The sequence below is a fragment of the Passer domesticus genome, chromosome 3 (genome assembly GCF_036417665.1).
Source record: "Passer domesticus isolate bPasDom1 chromosome 3, bPasDom1.hap1, whole genome shotgun sequence".
In the NCBI taxonomy this organism is placed as follows: domain Eukaryota; kingdom Metazoa; phylum Chordata; class Aves; order Passeriformes; family Passeridae; genus Passer; species Passer domesticus.
Window position 1 is genome coordinate 88423411 of NC_087476.1, and position 24011 is coordinate 88447421.

Below are 24011 nucleotides of genomic sequence, written 5' to 3' on the forward strand. Positions count from 1 at the left end.
TGATTGGAACTTTTTGGGCATGAGAATTCTTGTTTGAGTTAGTGCAGATCTCACCTCTCCTCTTGCTGCAGAGCTGGCTCTTTTCAGGGATGTTAAGTAGTGCAACAAAAGAAAAAGTATATATAAAATATTAGGCTAAAAGTCAGTAAATGAGAGAAGGTGAGTGTGAGGTACTACAATGGTAGGATTGTAGCTTCAAACAGCAGCCATGTTCTAGCTGTAAAAATGTTAAAGACACATGAGAAAATTGTTAGAGACACACTAAAAATGAAGTAGGTATATGAAGTATTCCCCAAGGTTTAAGTTCTACCAGGACCATAATATATACACAAAACCCAATAGATTTCCTCTGTTTAATTTTTGTACATTATAGAATGATTTTGTTTTGAAGTGCCATCTCCCTGTGTTGCTTTCTCTTCAGTACTTGCCTCTTTTTGTTTTAAAGTATTTGAAAACTGTATCAATACGGCATATTGAAAAAGGTATCTTTTCCTACTTAAAAAAGAAATGAGATCCATGTATGTAGGGAAGTCTTTTCTACAGGAAACTTTTTTTGGTGCTGGCTTGCCTAGTAGTAGTACATAACAGCTAATAGAACATGCAAAACATGCAAGAATTAAGGTCACTAGTGCAGTTTTTATATGTGCTTTTATTTTTTGTCTTTCAGTTATAGGTTTTGTTTGTTTGTGTCAGTGTGTTGCAGTAACATGTATTGGGTACAGTGGACAACTGTACCACTGAGGGCTGGCAGCTTTTCAGGTGTCTGGTGTTTTGGCTCAAAGGTGTGAGGTCTTTGAGTATTATTCCTCATTTTTGTTCCTAAAAGAGTACCTGAAAAATAATTTTTCAGATTGAAAAGATTTAAATTCTGTTGCCTCTAAGTGCTTCAGCTTTTAAATTCAGAAGAGTTATGTTATAGTCTGTCAAACCATAGGATCTGTATGCTGCAGAGCCTGTGCATGTCTAAGGATACATTTAATTAAACCAGCATTAGTGCATCTATACAGGCTTATTAAAACACTTAGTTTGTCTCAATAATATTGATTAAATAGCAGTAGTTTGTTTAATATAAGTGTATTTTTGCTATTACTACATTACTTCCAAGTAATCAGGGTAATAGTCAGCATCAGTGGAATATCACGTTAGTTATGAAGTAATGCCATAAGAATTGATTTAGACTTGGCAGGAAAGGAAGACTTTCTGTCATACAGTGCCAAAGCCTGATTTGGACTATTAGAATGAGAGTTTTACACATAATTTCTGTTCATATAAACAGGGTGTGTTTTATAGGCTTATAGGTTATTCCATACTCCAAGTATCCATTATATCAAGGAACACCTCAGACAGTTAATTATGCAAAACATCATGTAAGTAATTACACAGTATTATTGTGCATTTAACAGTTTTATTGATTTGCCAGTTGCTCACTTACAGTATTTAGAGCTGTAAACAAGAGATGCTCACCCTCAGTTGAAATAGATCCAAGGAAATGAGCTAAAGATAAATGACACAGTATGCATTGTTGCATCAGATGTAATCCTTAAACGTAGGAGCTGTCAGCAGTGATAATTTGCAACACATTGGGGTATCTCAGGATCATTTCCTTCTTGTTAACAAAGTTTATCAACCAGGAAGCATGAGGAATCAACTTGAAATAGAATGGGAAGCAATACTGAATATTTATATATGGTGGGTGAGGAGGTTTGAATAATTCCTCCTCATTTTTGGAGGGTCTGTAGTAGTTGCAAGTCAGCCACTTGAACATTTTGCTTTTTTAAAAGCACCACAGAAAACAAAGTGCAGCCTCTCAGATGAGGTGCAGATCTGAATGTTTGTTTGGCTTGTTTTGTTGAGCTAAAAATGAGCACACAGTAGTGAAGTCTTGCACTGCTTCCTGTGCAGGAAGTGCTTTAGAAGAGCTTGGGTAGATGGCATAGGGAGCAATAGCAACTGTTTGGGAAGCTGGATCCTCTGTCAGCAGTCATCAGCTAACTCAGGCCACTGCTGGTAACAACATGATGGCTTCAAGCATTGCTCCTTCTCTTCCGGCTGCTACTGGCTTTAACAGCTGCTCTGGAAGGAGTCACCGGCTTGCTTAGCTTTTCCTTACCAAGGTGAAGTGGGCAAGTTTCAAGAAACATAAAAGAAAGAAGACATTGCAAAAAGCAATGAAACATTCAGCATTTCTTAACAACCCCCGCACCCCACCCCCCAAAAACAAACCCCACCAAACCACCACAGTTGTTCTGTTTTGCATTGGGTACTCCTTACTACGTGGTTATACCTGTGTCTTGATTGTTAAGGACCTTGAGCCTAATAACAGTTTTGTTTGTGTATGCATAGGACAAGATTAGCAATACTTTGTGATTAATAATCTCATCCACTAGGTTAACCAAGCAGGCCTTACCATATTTCTTATTAAAAGAAGAAATCCTTTCTTTTCCTTCCTCCAACTAAGCCAGTGCACCTTAATGCAATGATGATATGTTAGACCCAGCAGTTGTCAAAGCATCGTATTACTGTGATGCCATAATGACACCCTGTCTCCGTAAAGTAGTCATGTTTTCTCAAATCACACGTTGCACCGTTGATTTCTGACATGACACTTCATTCAGTCACTTTCCTTTTCTTTGGCGTCTCCATTCTCTGACAATAGCAGCTGGTGCCCATTTTCCTACTAAGTGATTCACATTTTACCACTTTACTAGAGTGCAATTAGCTGAAGCAGAAAAAATGCTCAGTGTAAAGCAGCTCGGCTGAAATTGTTACTCAGCTCTTTAACAGGATCTGGTGAATGTCTTGAGGTGTTGTCACGGGTGTCGGTGCGAGAAGCAATGTTTTGGTTTCTTCACACACAAATGTTTTTTTTTCTCTGTTACAGTCAGGGAAACCGATTATAGGAATTTACTGGAACACACTGACTCTTTTTTTGTCTGCTGATTTTAGTATAGACCTGCAAAATGATACTGAAAGTTAGCACAGTATTTAGAAGGAAATGTGGTATTTATAGTCAAAGCGAGGATCTGGTTTCTATTCCTGACTGCTACAGACTTACTGTGCCACTTAGACAAAGAGATTCTTTAATGCATTGGTTTTCACAGTTAAAGTCTGAGGATAGCAAGACCTTTTTGGTAGACATCCATGTGAGTAAGGTATTGGAGGAAAATCAGATGGGTGGTACTGTTAGCGTGAAAAGTACCTAGGTGTGCATAATAACACCTACCTTGCTGATGTTCCCATGTAGTAGCTGTCATTACAAATGTCAGCTGCTAACAACATATTCTGATATTTATGGAAGTAGGGCAATTCTCTCCCCAAGAAAAGAAAATACTTTATGTGCAGGTAAAAGTGGACTTTAGTGTTGGTCTGCAGTAAAAATGGTCACTTTAATTATTGTAGCTAATTATTACTGCCACTGATACCACCAGTGTGGCTCTGAAAGAGTGAATGATGCTATAAGCAGAGCTTTTTCTTCTTGAAAAACAAACGTGAAATCTGTTAATGGATTATGAGGTATTGGCATGTTGTTTTGACCTCCTTTGGGTATTGGTAATAAGAGTGATGAGGGAAAAATAACTTTGTGAACAGTTAAATATATAGATGGAATATAAAGAGCTCCCAGTAGCTGGAATGAGGCTTGCTTTCTTAAGGCTATATACTGTAATCAGATGCAGTTAATTTTTGCATTCCACTTGTATATTGATACTGATTTAGCGAGTGTCAGCACTGTCAATATCATTAGTAATGTGGCAGGTAGATGGAAATATGAATGTGATTGCATTAATAAATTCTTAATATATTCAGCCTTTCATAAGGACATAGCATTACAATTTATTCACTATTGTTTAAGACCATTTTAAAGATGAAGTTGCCTATTGCAGTGCTCTGTCATTGTTTCTTTCTCCTAGCAGATCCTGGCTGCATGTCTTTCTTAAATGAAGAAGTTTTGAAGTAAATTTAGCGTAGACATGAAGAGTTAATGCCATGTATTGCATATTGGCCATGGCTTGCAGCCCCCTATGTATTTTCTCTTGTATTTGGCCATGGAAATGCTTCTAGAGCCTGTTGTTGCTTTTCCTGAGTGTGCTGAAAGGAATGTTTACCTGAGATTTCCCACTTGTTAGAAAACTTATTTCAGAACAGCCCACCACAAATGGAACTGCCATTTATTTGACTTAAAATCTAGTAAAGAAAAAAAAAAAAACAACCCCATCAAGGCTTTAAAATAAATACTGTACGTTTTTATATGACACATGTTATTTCTATTCATAAACCTTAACTAAATTTAGATTTTTATTAATCCAATGTGACCTAAAAATTTTGCATTAACAGCACAATGTGGAATTGGGCTTATTCTCTTTGAATGCAGATAAAGCCATCATCTTGAAAATAGCTCTTTCTGACAAAAAGGTGTTCTTTTGAAATAAAGTCTTATTCACTACATTCCTCTTAGAGTTAATGTGAATTTTAGTGCCTCTAATTTTAGATTGAAGTGAGGTCTAGAATAAAACCCACTGGCTGACAATTGAATTTATAGATAGTTGTGAATATTTCAGGCTTGAATAATAGAGCTGTAGAATTTCAGGCACAGAGAGGAAGAGAGAATTAAACTCCAACTGTAGTTTTACACTATAATGCAATGGTGTCTAGGAATTCTTCAGTGTAACGAGCTAAGTAGTAATTAGGAGGGAACTGAGGGAGGGATTTTACAGAGATCTAGCTTAGGCATTATTCCAAATGTTCAGCATGATAATTTGATGGTGGTCACACCTGCCATCCATTTTACATGGCTCTTGAATTACTTTTGTTCAGAAGTGGTGCAGGAAGGAAGGAGTGAAAGCCGTAGGTGTCTGTTGCCCACCCACAGCCTGTACCCAGCCTTGTCTGCGTTTCACCTTGTGGGGATTGAGAAGGTTTCTGTTCTCAGAGTCAGGCGCTGTTGTTTTCGCTTTTCTCTGGAATAGTTAATGTTTTAACCGTGTTTACGCTTTGCCAGTGGGCACCAATCTGGTCTGTCCTGTTGAAGCTGGAGCCAAAAGGAGTTCTGCCTTGGTTAGTATCAGAACCAGACTGGCTTTAGCACAGGCAGTACCGGTGATCAGATTTTAGTGCTTGTTAGAACTAAGGTGGTATTGTGGTTCAGACTGCTTGGAGTGGGAGATTGCTGCTTCTGTACTGGCCAAAACAACATGCAGTTGAGCAGCTAATTAATTACAAATGGTTGGGGGTTTTTTTCAGGAATGGTGACATTCGGGCTCATTAATGCACAAATTAGATTAAAAAAATTGCCAATGGAAGTTTCATACAAGAATGTGCCATCAAGCCGGTTATGCTGGACTGTAGGCAGTGACTCCTAGTGCTGTATTTTGAGACTTTACATGTGGAGTCATGGCAGAAGGGAGGTGAAAAAAAAACCGAGTACATGTTTAGTCAATAAAAAGATCTTAGTGTGTAGAAAAATAATATAAAAAAAATCAGTTGGTAAAATGTGGAAGTTAATTGATAATCTTAATCACAGCTGTATAAAATTCAGTGTCAATGCAAGGGGAGAGAGAGACAGAGAGACACCATGTTTTAGTACCCTAATAACTTCTAACTCTAGTCTAAGATCGTAATGTATGTGAGAGCGGCCCAGTAATTATAAGGTAATAAGTGGAGTGGTGGTGTAAGTGCTCTAAATTAAAAGGAATTCGCAGAGCTGCTGTAAGTCAGAGCCGACCCGCTTTCTTTCAAACGTTGACTTGAGAAAAGTGCTTAGCCCAGAGTGCAAGTAGAAAGACAAGAGAGAGCTATCTATTAATTACAGCACTCATTAACAGTGACGGCTACAAGGCAGCAGATGCAGAAGAAAAGGCACACGCTACTGCAGGCTGGCAAGGGGATTTCCCCCCCTCCAGTTCTTGAGGAAAGGACAACACAAGCAGGTGGTCCGCTGTAATAAGATATTTTCACGGCTTTAACCTTCCCATTTCCTTGGTTTATTTGCTGACACCAGATAGCTTGCTCCTTCCACCTCCCCAAATAAGCCCTGATTTTAAGTTTAGATGGTAACATTTCTGTACATCAATTTGGCTGTTTTCCAAATATATATGTTAGTTGTTTTCAATAGAATTTTACAGTAAAAATCAAAACAATTGAGAAGTCAAAATAAAATCCATGAACACTGATTTTAGGGTGAATTTCATCTTAAACACTTGTCTTTAATGATGGGTCAGGCTCTTAACTCCATTACCCCCCCCCATTGGGAAGGAAGCCAACTCTTTTGATTTATGTCTTTTTTTCATTGGTGAATTTGATTCCAGATATTAAAGTAGAAATTGATGAAAATTTTTTTATTCTTAAATAAAAAGAAGTGGACAAATGAAGACAAGATCTCATTTTACTTCAAATTCTCAAAATTACTTCAGAAAATTATGTCAGTCAAATTGTCTGGACTTACATATTTGCTTGAAAACACAAATCCATAGCTCCAGGTGGTCTTATAGGATAGTTGTTTTCCTGCAGTTAGTGTTTTTAAAGAAGCGTTCATAACTATGATCTGACTCTGGCAGCTTCTGAGAGTACTGTCCAGAAAATGCTAGATAGGCCATTTGCTACTGTGGTCTCATAATCACAGCTGGAGAAAAACAAAAATAATATCTAAATCAGAGCTTTCTAATTATTATTTTTGTCCTTTGTTCACCCCAAAATGTGTTAATAGTAAAAAACTTGGGGATGGAAATAGACAAAGATTTCTCCTCCCAGTCCTCCCTGTAGAAAGCACTATTTTGTTGGATCAGATATTGTGTAGTTTTATTTCAGATGCTTAATTCTGAAACTGAGAACTGAGAAGAAAAAAAATCTCACTTTCTGAAAGACAAAACTTACATGTAAAATTTCCTCTAATATATGTTTTTAATCCAAGAATGGAGCACGTGAAATGTCAGATCCTATACAGCTGTAGATATATGGGATAGTGCTGTAGTTATTACTGGTTAGTCTGAGGATAATGGCTAGAAAGTAATTGCAGCCACAGCTGATGAATCATTTCACTTAGATTTTGTGAAAATGGAGTTCAGCTGTAATTATTTCTTAGAGTACCCCGTTGATGTGCTACTTTGTTACTAAATAGCTGTATCTATAATAAAGCAATATTAATGAAGAAAAAAAATATTGCAAGGGACTTGCTCTTCAGTTCTTGAATCGGATCAATAGATAATGCATATGTGTTTTAGCTAAGTGTCTTGACAAATATTAATTAAAGAGCAGAGTATTTATGTGATCAGACTTGAAAATATTTGTTTCTGATAATGGTGGAATTTACAGAAAGAAAGTATAGATGGAAAAATGAAGACATTTAATAGCCAAGCCATCTAATAGGAATTATAAAATTTTTTTACTTGCTTGATGACAAGTTCAGAATTCAGAGTTGGTGTGAAGTTGACATGTAGCCTAGAGGGCAGGTGGAGGGGACAACAGAAGTATTTGGTCTCTTTAAAGTTTTTGTTTACTGCCTGTCTGGAGCTTTGACAAAGCTCTGTCATGCCCTTATGCTGATTACCTTCATGTAGAACAAGAAGTATTGACTAATGAATGAATGATGTGCAGTCCCTAACCCTTCCAGAGCAGCTTTAAAGAGCACTGTCTTTAATACACACATTCTTCTTTCTCTCTCTCCCCACTGCAGGCTTCTCTGCAGAATGTCAAGCAAAGATCGACACATTGATTCCAGCTGTTCGTCGTACATCAAGACGGAACCATCGAGCCCCGCCTCTCTGACGGACAGCATCAACCACCACAGCCCCGGTGGCTCCTCCGACGCCAGCGGGAGCTACAGTTCCACCATGAATGGACATCAGAACGGGCTGGACTCGCCTCCCCTCTACCCCTCGGCCACAGGGCTGGGGGGCAACGGGCCAGTCAGGAAACGGTATGATGACTGCTCCAGTACAATCGCTGAAGACTCACAGACCAAGTGTGAATACATGCTGAACTCCATGCCCAAAAGACTGTGTTTGGTGTGCGGTGACATTGCATCAGGGTACCACTATGGAGTGGCCTCCTGCGAGGCCTGCAAGGCTTTCTTCAAGAGGACAATTCAAGGTTGGTTATTTGTTAATCTTCCTTTCTTTTGCTCAGAATGAAAATGTATAGTCTTTGGCTGAAGCCTGTTAGGACTTCAGACTGTTCATTTTCATTCTTCGTACTGCTTGGCCCTGCAGATGTTGCTCATGAAGAGCCCCTTTGGGCTTCTTTGGGAGTTCTGTCTGCCACGTTTAGCCCGATGCCATGTTTATTTTGATTCCAAAAAATAGAAAAATGCTGGAGTTAACCAGTGGATGTTCACATTTGTTTTCTCCGAGGGTTTGTCTGGATTCCCATAAGTGATTGTTGCAAAGAAAATGGAGCATTTTCTGAAGGTTGTCATGGATGCCTCTTGAACACACCTTGTGGCTGGCACGTAGGATCATGCTTGTGTCTTGCTCCTAGATATGCCACTACTGTACTTAAATTGTTACAGAAATCTAGTTTATATTTGTTGAAGAACCAGTGCATGTGAAATTGGAACAAAAATGCAGTGGTGTAGTGCTTTGTGCACATCAGTGTATTGATAACTGGTCTTTCACCCACTGTATACAATGGCCTTAAATGAGTTTGTCAGATAACTGTAAGATCACATTCTAAGGAGAGTGAGTTGGCAGCTTTTGGTCTCTGCTCAGTATTTTTTACTAATCTGCTCTTGATACTTATTACAAATATGCCACATATTTTGGCATAAATTAGTACAAATGGGAAAATTTACATGACTGCTTCTTCTAGCTTCAGAACCTATGGAGACAAAATAACCTTCTACTTTGATTTAGATATCATCCATTCAAGTAAAATTGAAGGTGCATTATTTAAAGAACATGAGGCCAAGCTTGGCCTGTGCAGGAATATAGTGTCACATTAAATTAAACTCAGACTTCAGAGACTAAAATTAGGTTGCTAAGTCCAAATTTAAGCTCCTCAATAAAACCTGCTTGATTTTCATACATGTTGAGCACCTGAAATTCTCAGGAAAGGCAATGCAATCCGGTGATATACTTTTCTTTTTGAGAATGAACATAAGGTGAGCTTCAGCTTGTAAATTCACATAACTCCAAATTAAAAAACATTTGGTCTTTAGTGCTTCCATATTTAATGTAAAATTAGTAAGGAAAAATAATGATTGTTAATTTGATTTATATATTGCTGAGGCAGTGGCTATTTTATTCTTTCTCTTCCATTTTGCTGCTGGGGAGATTTGGGCCTTTTACCAGCATGAAGTGCCCATTTTATGAGGGCCATACAGACACTAAAATGAAACATTGTACTTCAGTTGTTCTAATGGAGCTGAATGTTACACTGTTGGCAACCAGTAAACAAAGATTCATAGTGGTGGCCTGGGTTTTTATGTAAAATAAGCACGCATACAGAGACAGTTCACTCATTTCAAGTCTCTGTATTGGAAAAAGTAAAAAGAAATAAAATAAAGAAGAGGTAGGTGATTTCACTTGACCTTCAACAACATATTCAGAAAAGCTCAAAAAATGTTTCTACTGAAGCAATTTGTATTTTGTGGTTGCTAAACTTCAAGCACCCTTTTCAACTAGCAACTCTGTTTTTATAAATGGTATTTAATTGCTGTGTAATAGCTGTCCTACAGGACTGAATTGATGCACAGTTATTTTAGTTGCATTTTGAACACCAAAAAAACTGCTACAGAAACAAAAACTGATTGAAGTATTGACTTCTGGCAGTAATAGGTAACCTGCAATTTTACACCGCACCACAGACAGAAAGTTTCTGGGCATGGGAGCACAAGGCAGAGACGTCATCCTCCAGATTAGCAACCTGGACTTGGCCACGCAGCTCAAGTTAGAACTGGCAGCTGTGCAAAATCTCAGTGCGGTTAGAGCACGAGCTGCATCAGCAGGTGACAGTGCTCTGAAGACCAAAAAAAAAATGCAGTAGGGCAAAACCAAGCATTGAAAAGAAAAGCCATAATGAAGAAACTAAGAATAGGAAGTATGTTACCTATCATAATGTCATGGCAGCATCTTTAGCAGTGGTCCTGACTAAACAGGCAAAAATACTGAGAGTTTTCAGGTACCAGCCAAAATAATGGAAGCTACTTGGGTGCATCAAACCATGGATTTTGGTAGGTGACAAAATGTATATAAGAAAAAGGTGCTTCCTCATGATTTGAATGGGAAAATTCTACCTTTAGGCTTGCATGAAGAATAATTCCCCTGAGGTTTTTTGTTCTAATTGATAGAATTTAGTTCCAGTGCTCTGGAGGTCATTCTTCCCTGCACTGTTTCATTTCCTTGTTCATATAATGTTCCTTCTATGCTTATTTTTTAAATGAGTTTGTTGCTGCATTATTACAAATAAGAAAACAGGAAAACAGAAATAAATGCAACAGGCTTTGAAATACAGAATAGAAAACCAGGCTGCCTGAAGTGTCAAATATTGTAACTGTGCATATATAGGGATAGCATGTTTCAGCTCAAAGAATTGCTTCTTTTAAATGCTAATAGCCTAATTGTGATGGGTACTTCATTATAGATTCCATGTAAAAGAGCACACGACTTCCCAAACCCTTGTTGATCATCCATCAGTTTACTAAATTAGCTCAGGCTTGTAGATTGTCAGTGCTATTCCTGTTGAAATCATGGGCACAACTGCCCTGACTTCAGGGAGAGGAAGGCTGAGCTCATAAAATCAGATTATGAAGCACATCCCGTGTTCATGTAAGGCCTGATGTCCTTTCCACTGAGTCAATGGAAGTCTTTCCATTCCAGAGGAGTCTCTTGAGGTCTCAGTAGGTGGCAGCCACAGAGGTGGCAGCTTCTCAGAGAGCCAGTGCACTTATTTGTGCACCACCAGCATCTCACACGAGACAGAAGCATCACAGGGCACCTAGTAGCTCCTACACAAGGCAAATATCACTCTAATGTAGAGTATACACTTGTTTTTAAGGGTAATGGAGATTGTCATTCCCTTTTCGATTTAGCAATTTAGTCTAAAAAACATCCATTCCTGCCTCCTGGAATCAATTCCTGCTCCTTTCCTTAAACATTAAGAACTTAAATGAACCCTGTTTTGATGTATAAGAAAGAGTAATTTTGTCTTTTTAGAATATATATTTTTAACATAACCCAAAAGTTCGTTTGCAGTTTTTGTAAAGCATGCATAATTATGATAAAAATCAATAATATTAGAAAAAATTAGAAACAAGCAATTTCCTGGCTAAAAAAAATGAAAGAGAACAAATCCACCAAGAAAGAGCTCAATATATAAAATTGATGTCTTCTTAGGTCATAGTAGAATGCAGTGATGTTCTGCCCCTAGATATAAGGTGTGGAAGAACTGGATGTTCTCTCTGCTCAGCCTAGCACTCACTCAGCTGCAGCTCTCAGTTTGCTTCTGGGATAATTTACATGGTGGCTGATTGCAAGTGTCTCACAGAAATACACACACAGCCAAATCTTCCCAAAATTGGCTTAACATCAGGGATAGTAGAAAATAGCAGCATCTAAAAATAGTTACAGGTCTATTGATTTTTAGGGTCTCTTCGAAGTTTTTGCTGTGCACTGTATTATCTTGAAAACTCCGAGCTTTCATTAAAAGAAAGTGGGGGGGAAAAAGATTTTTCACTTGTCAGCTGGGTGCAAAGTCTTGTGTTCAACATAGAGGTCTTGTACTTGCTAGATATTTGGTAGTGAATATTTAATGTAAATATATTTCTCATAATTTTTATTTGGTCAGTTATCATATATACTAGTAAGTACACATTGTCATTAATATTATGTAATTACTCAGTATTCATAACTTAAACATTTCAGCAGGTGGATTGAACTGGTATTCTTGCTTTTAGGAGTGGGTTGCTAGGACTTACAGGTTCAAAGACAGTTTATTATCCTGTTTTATGTTAGATTTCATCTCTCTAAAATAATGGCCTGCATCTAGAAGACTTCCATCCTCCCTCCTTCCAAATTGTCTAGACTGTTGTCTTTGGACTCTTTAAACGAGCCTGAAAAGACAGGCTGTAAAGCCTGTACATTCCTCCTAAGGCTTCTCACAAGGCTTCTCTCAGATCTTACTTATCATTTCCTTGAATACTGTTTGAATTTTCCCCACAAAAGCTAAATATTTTGCATTCAGTGGTCTTTGTTCTTGAATTTTTACTTTTTTGGGGTTTTTTTGTTTATATGTTTATTTTTTGAGGAAGAACTGCTGGATGAACAGTAGTGAGGCATCAATGTTCTGTGTATCCACAGGATGAGTAAAGCAGTAGTTGGTAAGAAGCCCTGCAGTCAGACCCTCACTGTCTCATCATTTAAGAGCTTCATCGCTGAGAGCTGCTGCCTGTCCATGTCTCCTAACGCAAACAGGAAATACTCCATCCTTGAAATGCTGTTGTCTTCTGCTGTCTCATTTTATGCTGCTCAGCTAAGAGTCTTCAGCTCCCCAGTTCTGCAGGGATGTTCCTGTTGCCTTCAAAGCCTGCCCAAACTGCTTTGTACTTTGTTCAGCTCTTTGGTTACTCAGAGTTGTTTTTAATCCCTCTAATGTTCAGGTTTGTCACTCCTCTTTAGAGTGTTGACCCATTATTGAGCCAGTTTGATCTGTAAATGTACAAACACTTTACAGTAAATACATTTTTATTTTTCAATCAAGACGTTTTAATCAAGAAAGATAGAACTGGCTATGTACATTCAGATAAGGCAACATAAAGTTTGATTTGAAGTTGCACGTGACTGAAGTGGCTTCCAAAGCATATTTTGCATTTCTGAAAGCTGTCTTCTGTAATACATTTTTGAGGAGGAAATGAAAGAAAATTAAACAAGATTTGGTGGCTTTTCAGCTTCTTTGCTGATAGCTAAGATTATTGTTGTTTTATAGAAGGGTAGGGTGGAGGCTCACATCTCAGTGCACTGGGCTGTGGACCTTGGCTCTGGTGCAAAGATGGCAGCCCTCCAGTGAGCCGAACACTAAATGTCACCTGAATCCATCATTACCTGATTTAATCATTCACCTTCCTTATATAAGTGAAAGTCTGTGCATCAGCACTTCTTTCAAAGAATATTTTAAGCAAGCAGTGATAAATATCTTCCCTTTCCCCCAGTTTCTCTGTGCCTGTGGGCCAGCCAGACTAGCAGGCGAGCATTTTTAATTCCTTCCAGCACATCTTTTTATCCTGTCATAATGTCATTGTGTAGCTGTGGCAGCTAAACGAGATGAGACAATAAAATACAAACATGCTGAAATCTCAGAACCAGAGAGAAGCTTAAAAATATACAGATTGTTCTATTTTTTTTATTATCTCTGCTTTCCTTACAACCTTGAAAATTGTAATAAGCATTTAGATGATTTGGGAGTAAGAATGAGCGTCCTGATTGGTGCATGGCTATTTTGAACTCATCAGAAATACTGCAAAAGAGATATGATTTACACATAGTGCTGGTACACTAGTATGTATCAATGCCATTATAATTAGGTCTAGATCTCCATTTGTTATAAAATCTCTGAAAGCCTCCAGCCCACTTACAAAGCTCTGTCTTGTTTGAAACCAGAGACATGAGAAGTCTCAGCTAGCAAGTGATTTATGTTAATGTTTGTATAACTTTTTAATCACCTTTTTTTGTGGTGTGCAAATGATTCAGTTTGCAGCTTTACAGACTGAGATATTCTGTGTCCTTATGAACAAACAATGACAGTCCTCCATGGTATGTATCAAAGTTGGCGTAGATAAAATACCAGTAGGGACCAAATGTAGATAGTTCAGTCGTTCTGACTTGAACAGCTCTTAAGTGACTACCAGGTAGCAGGGGATCAGTTCTCTCTGTGCCTTCAAAGCTTTGATTCTCTTTTAAGGTGACCTAAATGCCCTTCATTTCTCATTAATAAGTTGAGTCCAGGGGGATTCAAAGGTAGTTGGGCCCTTACAGATTCAACACCCCCTAATATCAGTCTGATACTGAAAATTATGGTGACTTTTTGTAATGCTGGAAACCAATCTACCTAAAGTTAGAGGCTGACACAAAACTGTCATGTAGTCAGACTAACCAGCATCACCTTTACATTTTTGCTTTAAATCACCTTGTTGCTTTCTAAGAATTAAAAAAAATAAATTGCAAGTTCTAAATATGTTTTAGTTCTGTAACACAGTACACTGATTTCTTCAAAGCAATTCAACATAGTGACTTCACTAAAAATGTACTTTTAACCTGTTCTTGTCCCTCTGTCTAACACCATGTTTAAAAACTAGATGCTCCTCCTTAGTTACTTACTCTAACAGAAAAAGCAGCATAAGCAAGAGATGAAACATAACCCTTCATATGTGGTCCTGTCACCTTGAAAAAATACTTGAGAAAAATTTGGTTTGGAAACTAAATTTTTAAATGCTCTGTAACTCTGTGTGTACACTATTGTTTCTGAAGTCACCTGGGTGAAAAGATGTGAATACAGTCAGCTTTATATTTAATCATCTCCAGATGACCTGTAGCAAAATTCATAGTAGGTCTATAATTCATAGAGCTTTCTTACAGTATGAGGTGAATCTGTCTGAGGATTTGTCAGGCAAAACTGGATTCAGTTATTTATGTTCAGATTTGACCTCATTCCAGACCAACCCTACTTCTGAAACCTTACCAATGAGGGTACTTTTACATGTGAAAATATTTACTCAAATTCAGCTGTTTTGAGTGCAAAGTAGAGAGCAGAGTCTGGAAAAACTGAAACTTTAACCTGAGAGAAAATATTTTTACTTTCCTCAGGTCAGCTTCATTAAGACCTATAAACATCAAAAAGATTTTCAAGTCTGGGACTTTTCTCTGTCCTTCTTTTTAGTTAGCCTGTTACTCTTGATTTCCAAGAGCTCCTTATTCTCAGATTCTCAGGGATTATTCTTTTCTGTTCTGGTGGGATTATGTATAAAGGTGTAACCTAAAATGATGAAATTCACTCTCTGTGTTAGCTTAGATTCTCCTTTGTCTCTCTTTCTAAGAGTTCTCCTTTATTAAGTCCTAGAAGCCCTATGGTTGTAATGCTGACTACTTTCCACTTCCAGAGTTTTGATGCATAGCAATGCACAGACAAGCAGGTGTATTCCTTTGTGTCTGTCACCCAGGAAAAGAGAGCATGATGGGGTACCTGGGATAAACCTCACTGCAGAAAGACTTAAATCCAGTTAAGCAGTAGTCTCTATGAAGAATGAGAACACCTTGTTTTTGAAATACAAGCTTTTGAAAGAAAGGTATTAAGTTAGAGAATGTGAAAGAGAAACTTAGGGAGAAAAATGGAACATTATTGAATTGAAATGCAGCTTCAGGAACAGATTATAGCAGAAAATTATTACACTGAAGGAGTGTCAGTTCATTTGTTTTTTTCCTTCTTTTTTTCTTCTGGGCCTACATTCCCACAGTAAAAGGTTTGATACTCATATCTTCAGTATTCCTCTTGCTTTTTTAAGTGGCTCATGGCTATTGTTTCCAAACACCTTCTTACCCTGCACTTAAGTCTTCCTCATAGCTTTTACTTGTCCAAAGATTTCCAGAGCATATTTCAATAGCTTGTAGAAATCCTTTTACATCTTTGGTGTTGTAATAATGCAATAATTAAACTAATATTGCAGTATGAAAAAGGAAATAAAGCTTCTGCTAGGACTTAGTGTCTTCAGCTTCTATTTTTGTCGGTATTGGTGGAAGAGACACCCCTGTTCCAGCCTGTGTCTAGAGCTAGCTTCTCACATTTAGTATCTGGGAGGTTCTGAAGATGTGACTGTTGATGACAATAACTTCTACCAAGGCCCAGTGCTTTCAGTGACCTCCTCTTTGCCATGGTTTTTGCTTGTCCTGTCACCTTTAGTGTCACTGTCAATTCTGTGCAAGAAGTGGCCAAAATGGTTTTGAGAATCTGGGCTAAATCCACTCAGTTGCCCGACTTGTAAAGCCATTGAGTAAGTCCATGTACCACAAAAATTGTTCTTTTTTCACTCCTCCTTCAAGTAACATCCAAACCTCATCTGTAGGTAAAAAGAAATTGTACCTCACCCCCTTTATCCTGAGCTGTGTGTAAAGATGTGACTGTCTGAAGCATGTAAAATTGGAGAGCTGTGTATATGGGGTAAGTTTTAGCAGCTCACCTGCTATCTCAGGATCAAATGGTATCATGTTTTCACTGTGCTCTTAGTAAGCACCGTGTTTGAGAAGTATTTTCTCATCTTTCGGCTGAGATAATAAAATTTAACAAATCAGTAGAAAAAAGGAACTGGTTTTAAATAAACATCCCTCAGTACCTGAAGAAAGAAAAGGGGCTTAGGCTGGTGTAAATCCCATTATATTATTCTAGCACAGGGAAATGTGTTTGGGGTGTGAAGATTTGACATATATTTTTATTTTCAAGTGTCATACTAATTTATATTACTCAGCCCTTTAACTGCCAAACTGTAAAAATCCATTACGCTACTGAAAGGAATATACAAATTATCCGCTGGCACTTTAGGCAGCAGGTTTACATATATGCTGTTATTCTATCAGCCAACTAGCTGCACAATTCTGTTAAGCAGTAAGTGAGAAAATTGTATTGCCTGCAAACTAATTGTACAAAAGACTCTGAAATAAGTAATCAGAGCCCAGTTCTTTCTGAAAACCAGCCAGGAGATATTATAAATCGCTCAAATGCTCTTGTCAGCCCAGTTCATAGACCCCAAGCTGCCATGTTGATTTTGTTCACTATGTAACACAACTTTTTCTCCAGCTGTTGACAGGACTGGCAAACTCAGCTTTTACTCTTCCTAGCTGCTCAGTTTCAGCCTCTAGCATCTTGAAGTAAGTAAGGAATTGGTAGAGATTCCTTCTGGATCTTCCTCTGAAATAAAGTGCAGATCTCAGTATCTTGAATGGAAATTCATATCTAAAAGTCAATAAGAAATTATGAAAGCTCCAATGACCTGGAATGTGCAGTAAATGCAGGTTTTTAACAAAAGTAAATCCACTAACACTTGGAGTGCTAGGTAAAACCCATTTTAGTATGATATAGATATCCACTGCATCTACATGTGCACTAGAGACAGAATGTTTGTTCCTTGAACCCTTACTGCAGTGTAACATGTACTAAAATGCTGGAACACTTTATGGGGACCAGATATGGTCATTGGTAAGATGTGGATCTTTGTTTCTGTTCCCGTAACTCTGCTGAGCTTGTTGGGGGAATTTTTTGCAGCATCTTCCAAGTTCATTTTACAATACCAAGAATGAATATCGAGTGTCTGCTGTAAAATACAAGTCATTAAAGAGAAGCAGTTTAAATTGAAAGGAGACTCCTCCTGTAAGCTAAAGTACTAGAGTCCAAGTGACTAGAAATAGCTCCTTTTAGCATTCTTTAGGTGTCAAGAATTTGCAGGAAAAGTAAGTTATACTGTGCCTGCTGCAGACTGTTGCATAGTTTGCAGAAATGTGAAATGTCACGGTATGGATTAGGAGTGTCTGCATAATGAAATGAGCAATCTTGCATTTATCTTTCTGGTTCTGAATGCTACTTCTTGGTGTTGGCACCTGTACCTTTGTATCTTGGGACAGGATCTCTTGATACTGTGAGAGTGTTCCACCTGCCCTGGTATAGAGCTTTGCTTCCTGAAGTTCTCTGCTATAATTTTGATATTGTTTCTGATCAAGATAATTTCTGACCTTGTGTAAAGGTATCTTTGATCTTGTGCAGAGCATTTCTGATTCCCTGTTTCTCTTCTTTTTTTTTTTTTTTCTTTTTTTTTTTTTTTTTAGTATAGATAGGGATGGTAATACTTTATTACAGTAGTATAATGAAGTTCATTAGATACAATTTGTGAAAGCTTTGAAGGTCTTCCTGTGTAGTGGTTGTGCCTTTCTAAGAATGCCGTGTTAGAGGGAGAGGATAATGTGAATTCTTTTTCAAACTTGCCCTTACCATCATTTTCTACCTATCCTTCCAAAGGTGTTATTTCCTAACTTTTCTAATATGTATTGGAAAGACCTTTTGCAGGAACTGTTGTGCTGAATTCTCTACCCACCATATCCTTCAGTTTCTTAAATAGCTTTCTCCACAGCGGTTAAGAAAAGGGAAAAGGACTAAACTGCTTTGACTTTTGTCATTAGCATTCAGGCATACCAAGATCTGTTTTACTTACCAGCATTGCTATCTCACTCATGCAACAATGTCCAAGGGGAAGACAGCCTGCAAAGGCTCGAAAAGGTTGTGCCAAATGTGCTGGTTATATTGGCAGAGTGCATGTTTTGCCATGCAGACCTCCTTTATCATAAGTACTTAACCAATTTTCAATAGATGTAAGTGGTTTAAGTATTACTTCCTGTTGAATTAGCAGTTGCTGAGCATTTGAGTCTTTGTGCAATCCTGCAATCCACTAATGTGATATTTAATGAGGAGACATCAGTCTGGAGAAAGGTAGTCAATATAAATCAGTGTTTACGAAGTGTGATTAACTCTGAAATATTTCATCAATGCTGTGGTCCCAGGCAGACTCTATGCTAATTATTAGAACCTGTGCATGTTTCAGGGGACTTTGATGGACCCCGAGTGCAGCAAACATGGAGCAGCAAAATTGCGATTATGCTCGGACTGTCTCTGATGACAATTTATGCATTTGGTGTGATGACCTCTTGCTTCCCAAGAGGGCAATAAACAGAATGCATTTTCATTAAGATACTAATGCACTTTATCACAGGGGGAAGGGGTTAGAAAATAAAGAAATACCTTTAAAGCGAGATGTGACAGACTGATCAGGAATATACTTCATTTAAAAGTCAGTTTCCCAGTGTAACTTCTGTTACACTGTTGCAGTCTGTCATACTGGATGTGTGCTGGGCTATAGGATACATGGCTGGGCAGATGAATAAGCTGAGTGAATCTGTTTAATGAAAAGTACCAGGGCAAAAGAGAACAGATTTTCTTGCATTTGGACTTGGGTACCCAAAGATGTGATTTTAAAAAAGTAAACTACTCATGTATTTTACTTGCTTATTTGCAAGCTTTTATTTTCTGATTTTTGAGGATAAATAATATGAATTAAGCAGTAGCAACGAAGAAAAAAAGAGACTGCTTTGCCCATGATGAGAAGGGCTCACATTTAAGGATCGAGCTTGTTGTAGTCCTTAAGAGGGGAACTGGGAGAAGCAGGGGCAAAGGCAAGCATCTCTTTGAGTTTTCACTATTCTGACAGCTTGGCAGGAATGGTCCTATTCCTGATGCCTCTCAGTACAAGGACTTGGCAGAAAGTACAGAGAGAAGAGGAGATGTCCTGGACCAGAGATCTGGCCTGGTAGCTGTAGACCATTCTAGATGGGATGGTAACAGTCCCAGTGAGTCCTGCCTTGTGCTCTGTGCCAGCCATAGTGGAAGAACGGTGAAACTGCAACCTGTTATAGTTGATTATGCAGTAAAGCAGTCCTCCTTTTGAATTCTAGACAAATAGAGACTAATGAAATTGGCTAAAAAAGAAAATAAAGAGTGCTCAGAGAAGGAGCCTGAGCCTGTCATTTGTTACAGAAAATAAATGAAAAAATGTCTTTCTTCTGTCAGCAGGAATAACACACATAACAGATTTTCCTAGGAACCATATTTGTAGTGAGACACAGACTCACGTTAGTTGTGACTTTGTATAGATTTCTTTCATATAGGTGTTCATATAGATTTAAAAAAAAAGGGTGAAAAAACTTCAACTTTTAACTCAGCTATTTCTTTTTACTTGAGAGGCCTTTCCTTTCTGTAGCACTGCTTACTCTTGATAAGTTCCAAAATGAAATACAACAGCAATTGTGTGAGTACTTTTTGTATATCTGTTCTGTTGGTTAGTCAGTGACTCTGAGCACCTCTTCCCCTGTCTGTTCCATCGCAGGTAACATAGAGTACAGCTGCCCAGCAACAAATGAATGTGAAATCACAAAGCGCAGACGCAAGTCCTGCCAAGCCTGCCGCTTCATGAAGTGTCTAAAAGTTGGCATGCTGAAAGAAGGTAAGGCTGACCACCTCAATCTGTATCTCTCTGCAAACACTTGCTACAACTGTAGGGCAGTCGGGAAAGGAGACTGGTGAGTGTTCTAATCAGTTATTGCAAAGACAATTTTCATATATACTTGCTCTTCCTGACATCTGCTTCTAAGCTATCAATTCATGCTTTATCCACATTAGAATTCATCATCATGTGTAGTACAGCAAAATGTACCTCAGCATTCAATCTCCTTCAGTAAGTAACTGATAGAATAACCATCAGAATTCTCAGAGATTTCTTTCCTCCATTCTTTGTCCACTGTTACTCTGTCCCAGTTCTGGCAGAAAACCAAAACATACACTGTGCCTTCCTTTTATTTAGTCTTCATTCCATCAGGACAAATGAAAGGATTACTTCCAAATTAAACAAGTATAAGTATTGTGTGTGTGTGTGTGTACTGAAGTTATTTTAACTACACTGGAGCAAATTTTGGCGTGCAGAAGAGGAGAATCCACCCTCCCCCACCTTTTTTTTTTCTAAAAGTGTCTGAGAACCCCTGCCCCTCACTGTAAGTATATATTAAATGTTTGAATTAATCAATTACATTTTGAAGATACTGAACTCAAGAAATGGTGCTGTGTTACCTGGAACCTGCTTCATCTGTGACACATCGAGTCACTTGGTTGCCTGCTATGCATTTACATTGATGTTAATGTATATGCAAGAATACACTTGTAAGTGCATGTATTACATGCATTATTATTTTAGGGCACTGTCACCACCAAGAAAGATGCTGTGTACTTCTGAACTAGATAAACATTTGAAATAAAATCAGCATAGTGTTCTCTAAGTATTATATCCAGTGGAGAGTACTGTATGTTAAGCAACCACTTCAAAACAATCCTATTCAATTTTGCTTTGTCAGTGTTTGAAAACTTAAAAAAGCCAGTTTTAATAACTGGCTGATTTTTGCAAATGAGTTGGTGGTAATGCAAAACAGGGTAAGTATGCAGCTATCAGGGTAAAAATCCAAGAAACAACATAGACCAGTGGTGAGATGATGGGCAAATTAGGTCTATCACGCACCTACAGACATATTCTTATTGGATTATACTTACTAAGAATAAACCTTGTTCTGTGCCACTGCTTTGGCAGATGCTATGATCCTTGAGCCAAATCCTGCTGTCCTTAGTCTTACTTGAGCAAAACTCTTGTCAGATTCGATGGAGATTTTGCCTCAGTAAGAATGGCAGGGTTTGACCCTCTCTTCAGTGGTTATGGGAGAGTTCTTATTTGCCAAAATCCTCGTATAACTGACCACTAGGAGCAGTTAATTGAAAGTGAAATGATGCTTAGATAAACTGTAAAAAGAAAGGGATGACTGGGTATGGCACCTTTTGAAAAGGGCTATGCTTCTTAGCATCTTTTTTTAGTCAGTTAAGACCCTCTATCACTAGTTACCTAATATACAAATATATTGAATAACTTCTTTGAAAATGAGACAGTGCTACTAAGAGCACATGCAGGTGAATTGATGTAATCCTTTTCCTGTGAATTTTGAGTGCACTATTGTGCATGCATTAACATACATATATTTTAAAAAATCTAGGCTGTATGCAGCTTCTGGAACTGCAAGAGGAAGCTGTCTCCTCTGCAAATGAGTAATTATCTCAGCAAATTTGTGTGCAGATTTACTGTTTCTGCATACAGTTTTGTTAACTGAGATAATTTAGTTGGATAATACAGATGTACATTGTAATATTTTTTTGTTTGAATATTCATTGTCCATGGATTCAAATCATTACCACAAGTTTTCTTAATAAAAATTGTATGAATTTTCTACTCTAAAAGTACATACCTTTTTCTAAATGGCAAAATAACTAATTACTTTGAAAAGACAGTGTTGTTTATCTACCACCTATTATAACAACCTGCAAGAACCTATAAGGGCATTTTATTTTTTTCCCTCTTTAGTGGCTACTTTTTAAATTGTACTGATTCACAGTACATTTGTAAGACTCTGCTTGTAGTAAAGATTTTTTTTTCTTGTTGGAAGGTAGTTTTGGAGCTGGATGTTATTTTAACCTACAGGAAAGTCTGGAGATGACTTTTTGACTTGGACCACATTCTTTATGTACAAAATTAAGAAAGATAATGTACTGACTTTTTGCATGTGTAAAGTGATATAAATTTATTGATTAGTATGGACTTACAGCAAGAATAATTTCAGCTTATTTTATCTCAAGTGTTTCTTTACGTACAGACAAGGATTTCAGTCCCATGCAGCATGTCAGAGATCATGCTGCAGTAAATCTATTCAAATGTAAACCTGTTCAATTCAATTACCAGTTTATAATAAAATTTGCTGCTGCAGCCTCCACGTTTGTCACAGCAGTCTCTACATGCTGATGGCACAGCATGCCTGGAAATTGACAGCCTAAATCTATTTACAAAAAAAATTTAGTTGCAGACCTGAAATAAAATCAAGTTTAAGCAGCATTGAGAGGAGCATCACATTCCTTACAAGAACAGCACATCTGCCAGGGTGCATCTTCTCCAGAAATCTTACCTTGTTTGTGGGGAGTTTTCTTGTAGAAATTTATCTTTAACAGTTTTAAAGTGTAATCCAAAGTGAAACAATTATCAGATATTGTGCTTCCCTTCACATTGGAAAGGACATTACTACATTGTCATTTGTGAATTGTCATATGAATTTCATGGTAGTAATCACAGTGCCTGGAAAAAGATTCTGAGTTTTAGCTTGGCTTCTAGGGCAGGGTCCGAACAACACTTATAACAAATGTATAGGGTGGCTTCCCTTATGACAGCTGCGTGTTTAATCATTTCTCTGACAAGATAATGGTGTTTTTCATCAAGCATCCAGTGTTTCTGTGGGAGACCTGGTGTTAGGGTGGTGGGGCTGTGTTTTGGGGTCAAATCCTGCGAGGGAATTGGATTTCTGGTCACATGAAGTACAAGGAGGAGTAGGCATTTGCTGTACGTATTCTCGTGGATGTTGGTGGGGCTAAACCAGCAGCACCTAGATCAAGATTCTTAATAATTTTTAGGATGTGGGCCAGGAGCCAGAGAAGGAATGCTACAGCAATGCCAGGCTGGGCTGGGCTGGAGTGGGATTGAGGCCCTGGCTGCATCTCCTGTTGAGTATCATAAGAAAGTTTCTACAGACTGATCTGGAGGAACACATTTTGGTTTAGCCCATGGACTGTTACTTCAAAACATGTCTGGGTCTATGGATGGGTTTTGAGGATATTATACTTCATAATGCAGCATTCAGCAGAGGCTGATGAGCTTTTAGTCACAGGACAAATATGAGGGTGTTGTGTTTTCATTTTACTTTTGTAGTCAAGACTTATTAGCAGCAAAGCAGAATATGTTGCACTCAAAGAAGAAAATGTACATTTTTCTGTATTTAATTTTGTGTCAGTGTTACAAAAAATCAGGTTTTCGAGTATCCCAATTGATTCTTCTACTGAAATGCAGTTTCTTTGACTGTAGTTTTATTCTGGTGAATTGTCTCAGATTCATGAGAACAGCTGAAACAACATTAAAGATTCTTGTATAGTCTGGGGAGAAACTTTTCAAATGTATCCCATAAGATTTCTTGAAATAATATTGCAGTTGCTAAAAGGGTGCAGGGAGACATGTACAACAGTTTGCCCTTTTTAAAAATAAACATTTTAAGACATTCAGTAGTTTTCAGTTCTGTTGGTTTATAATCTGTCTTTTAAGTTTGGCCTTTCAAACTCTTTGGAAGCCAGTGATGATTTTGCTTCAGGTGGCAGAATTAAATCTGTGCTCATGTGCAAGATTGGGTATTTTGGCTATTTCCTTTTTATTCAGCTAGTTGGATTGAGAAAAAGGGGTTGATTTTTTTTCTTTTCTAAGAAGAAAAATAGGATGTATCATACATTAGATGGTATGGGAAATCTTAAGTAGATATTTGACTTTTTTTTTTTCTATTGCTAGGTGATCTGAGTAGAATTCAACATCCAATCTTTAA

At 37.8% G+C, this 24011-nt stretch overlaps 1 protein-coding gene across 27 annotated transcripts in view; it reads left to right on the forward strand.

Moving 5' to 3' along the window:
• The window catches only part of ESRRG (estrogen related receptor gamma), a 389256-nt gene that overhangs the window by 259519 nt on the left and 105726 nt on the right, over window positions 1-24011 (forward strand). For all 27 annotated transcript variants that reach the window (XM_064414191.1, XM_064414211.1, XM_064414212.1 and 24 more), the window contains 2 exons: window positions 7667-8082; window positions 19898-20014. In XM_064414191.1, the coding sequence (XP_064270261.1) occupies window positions 7667-8082; window positions 19898-20014 (533 nt within the window). The remainder of the gene's footprint in view (window positions 1-7666; window positions 8083-19897; window positions 20015-24011) is intronic.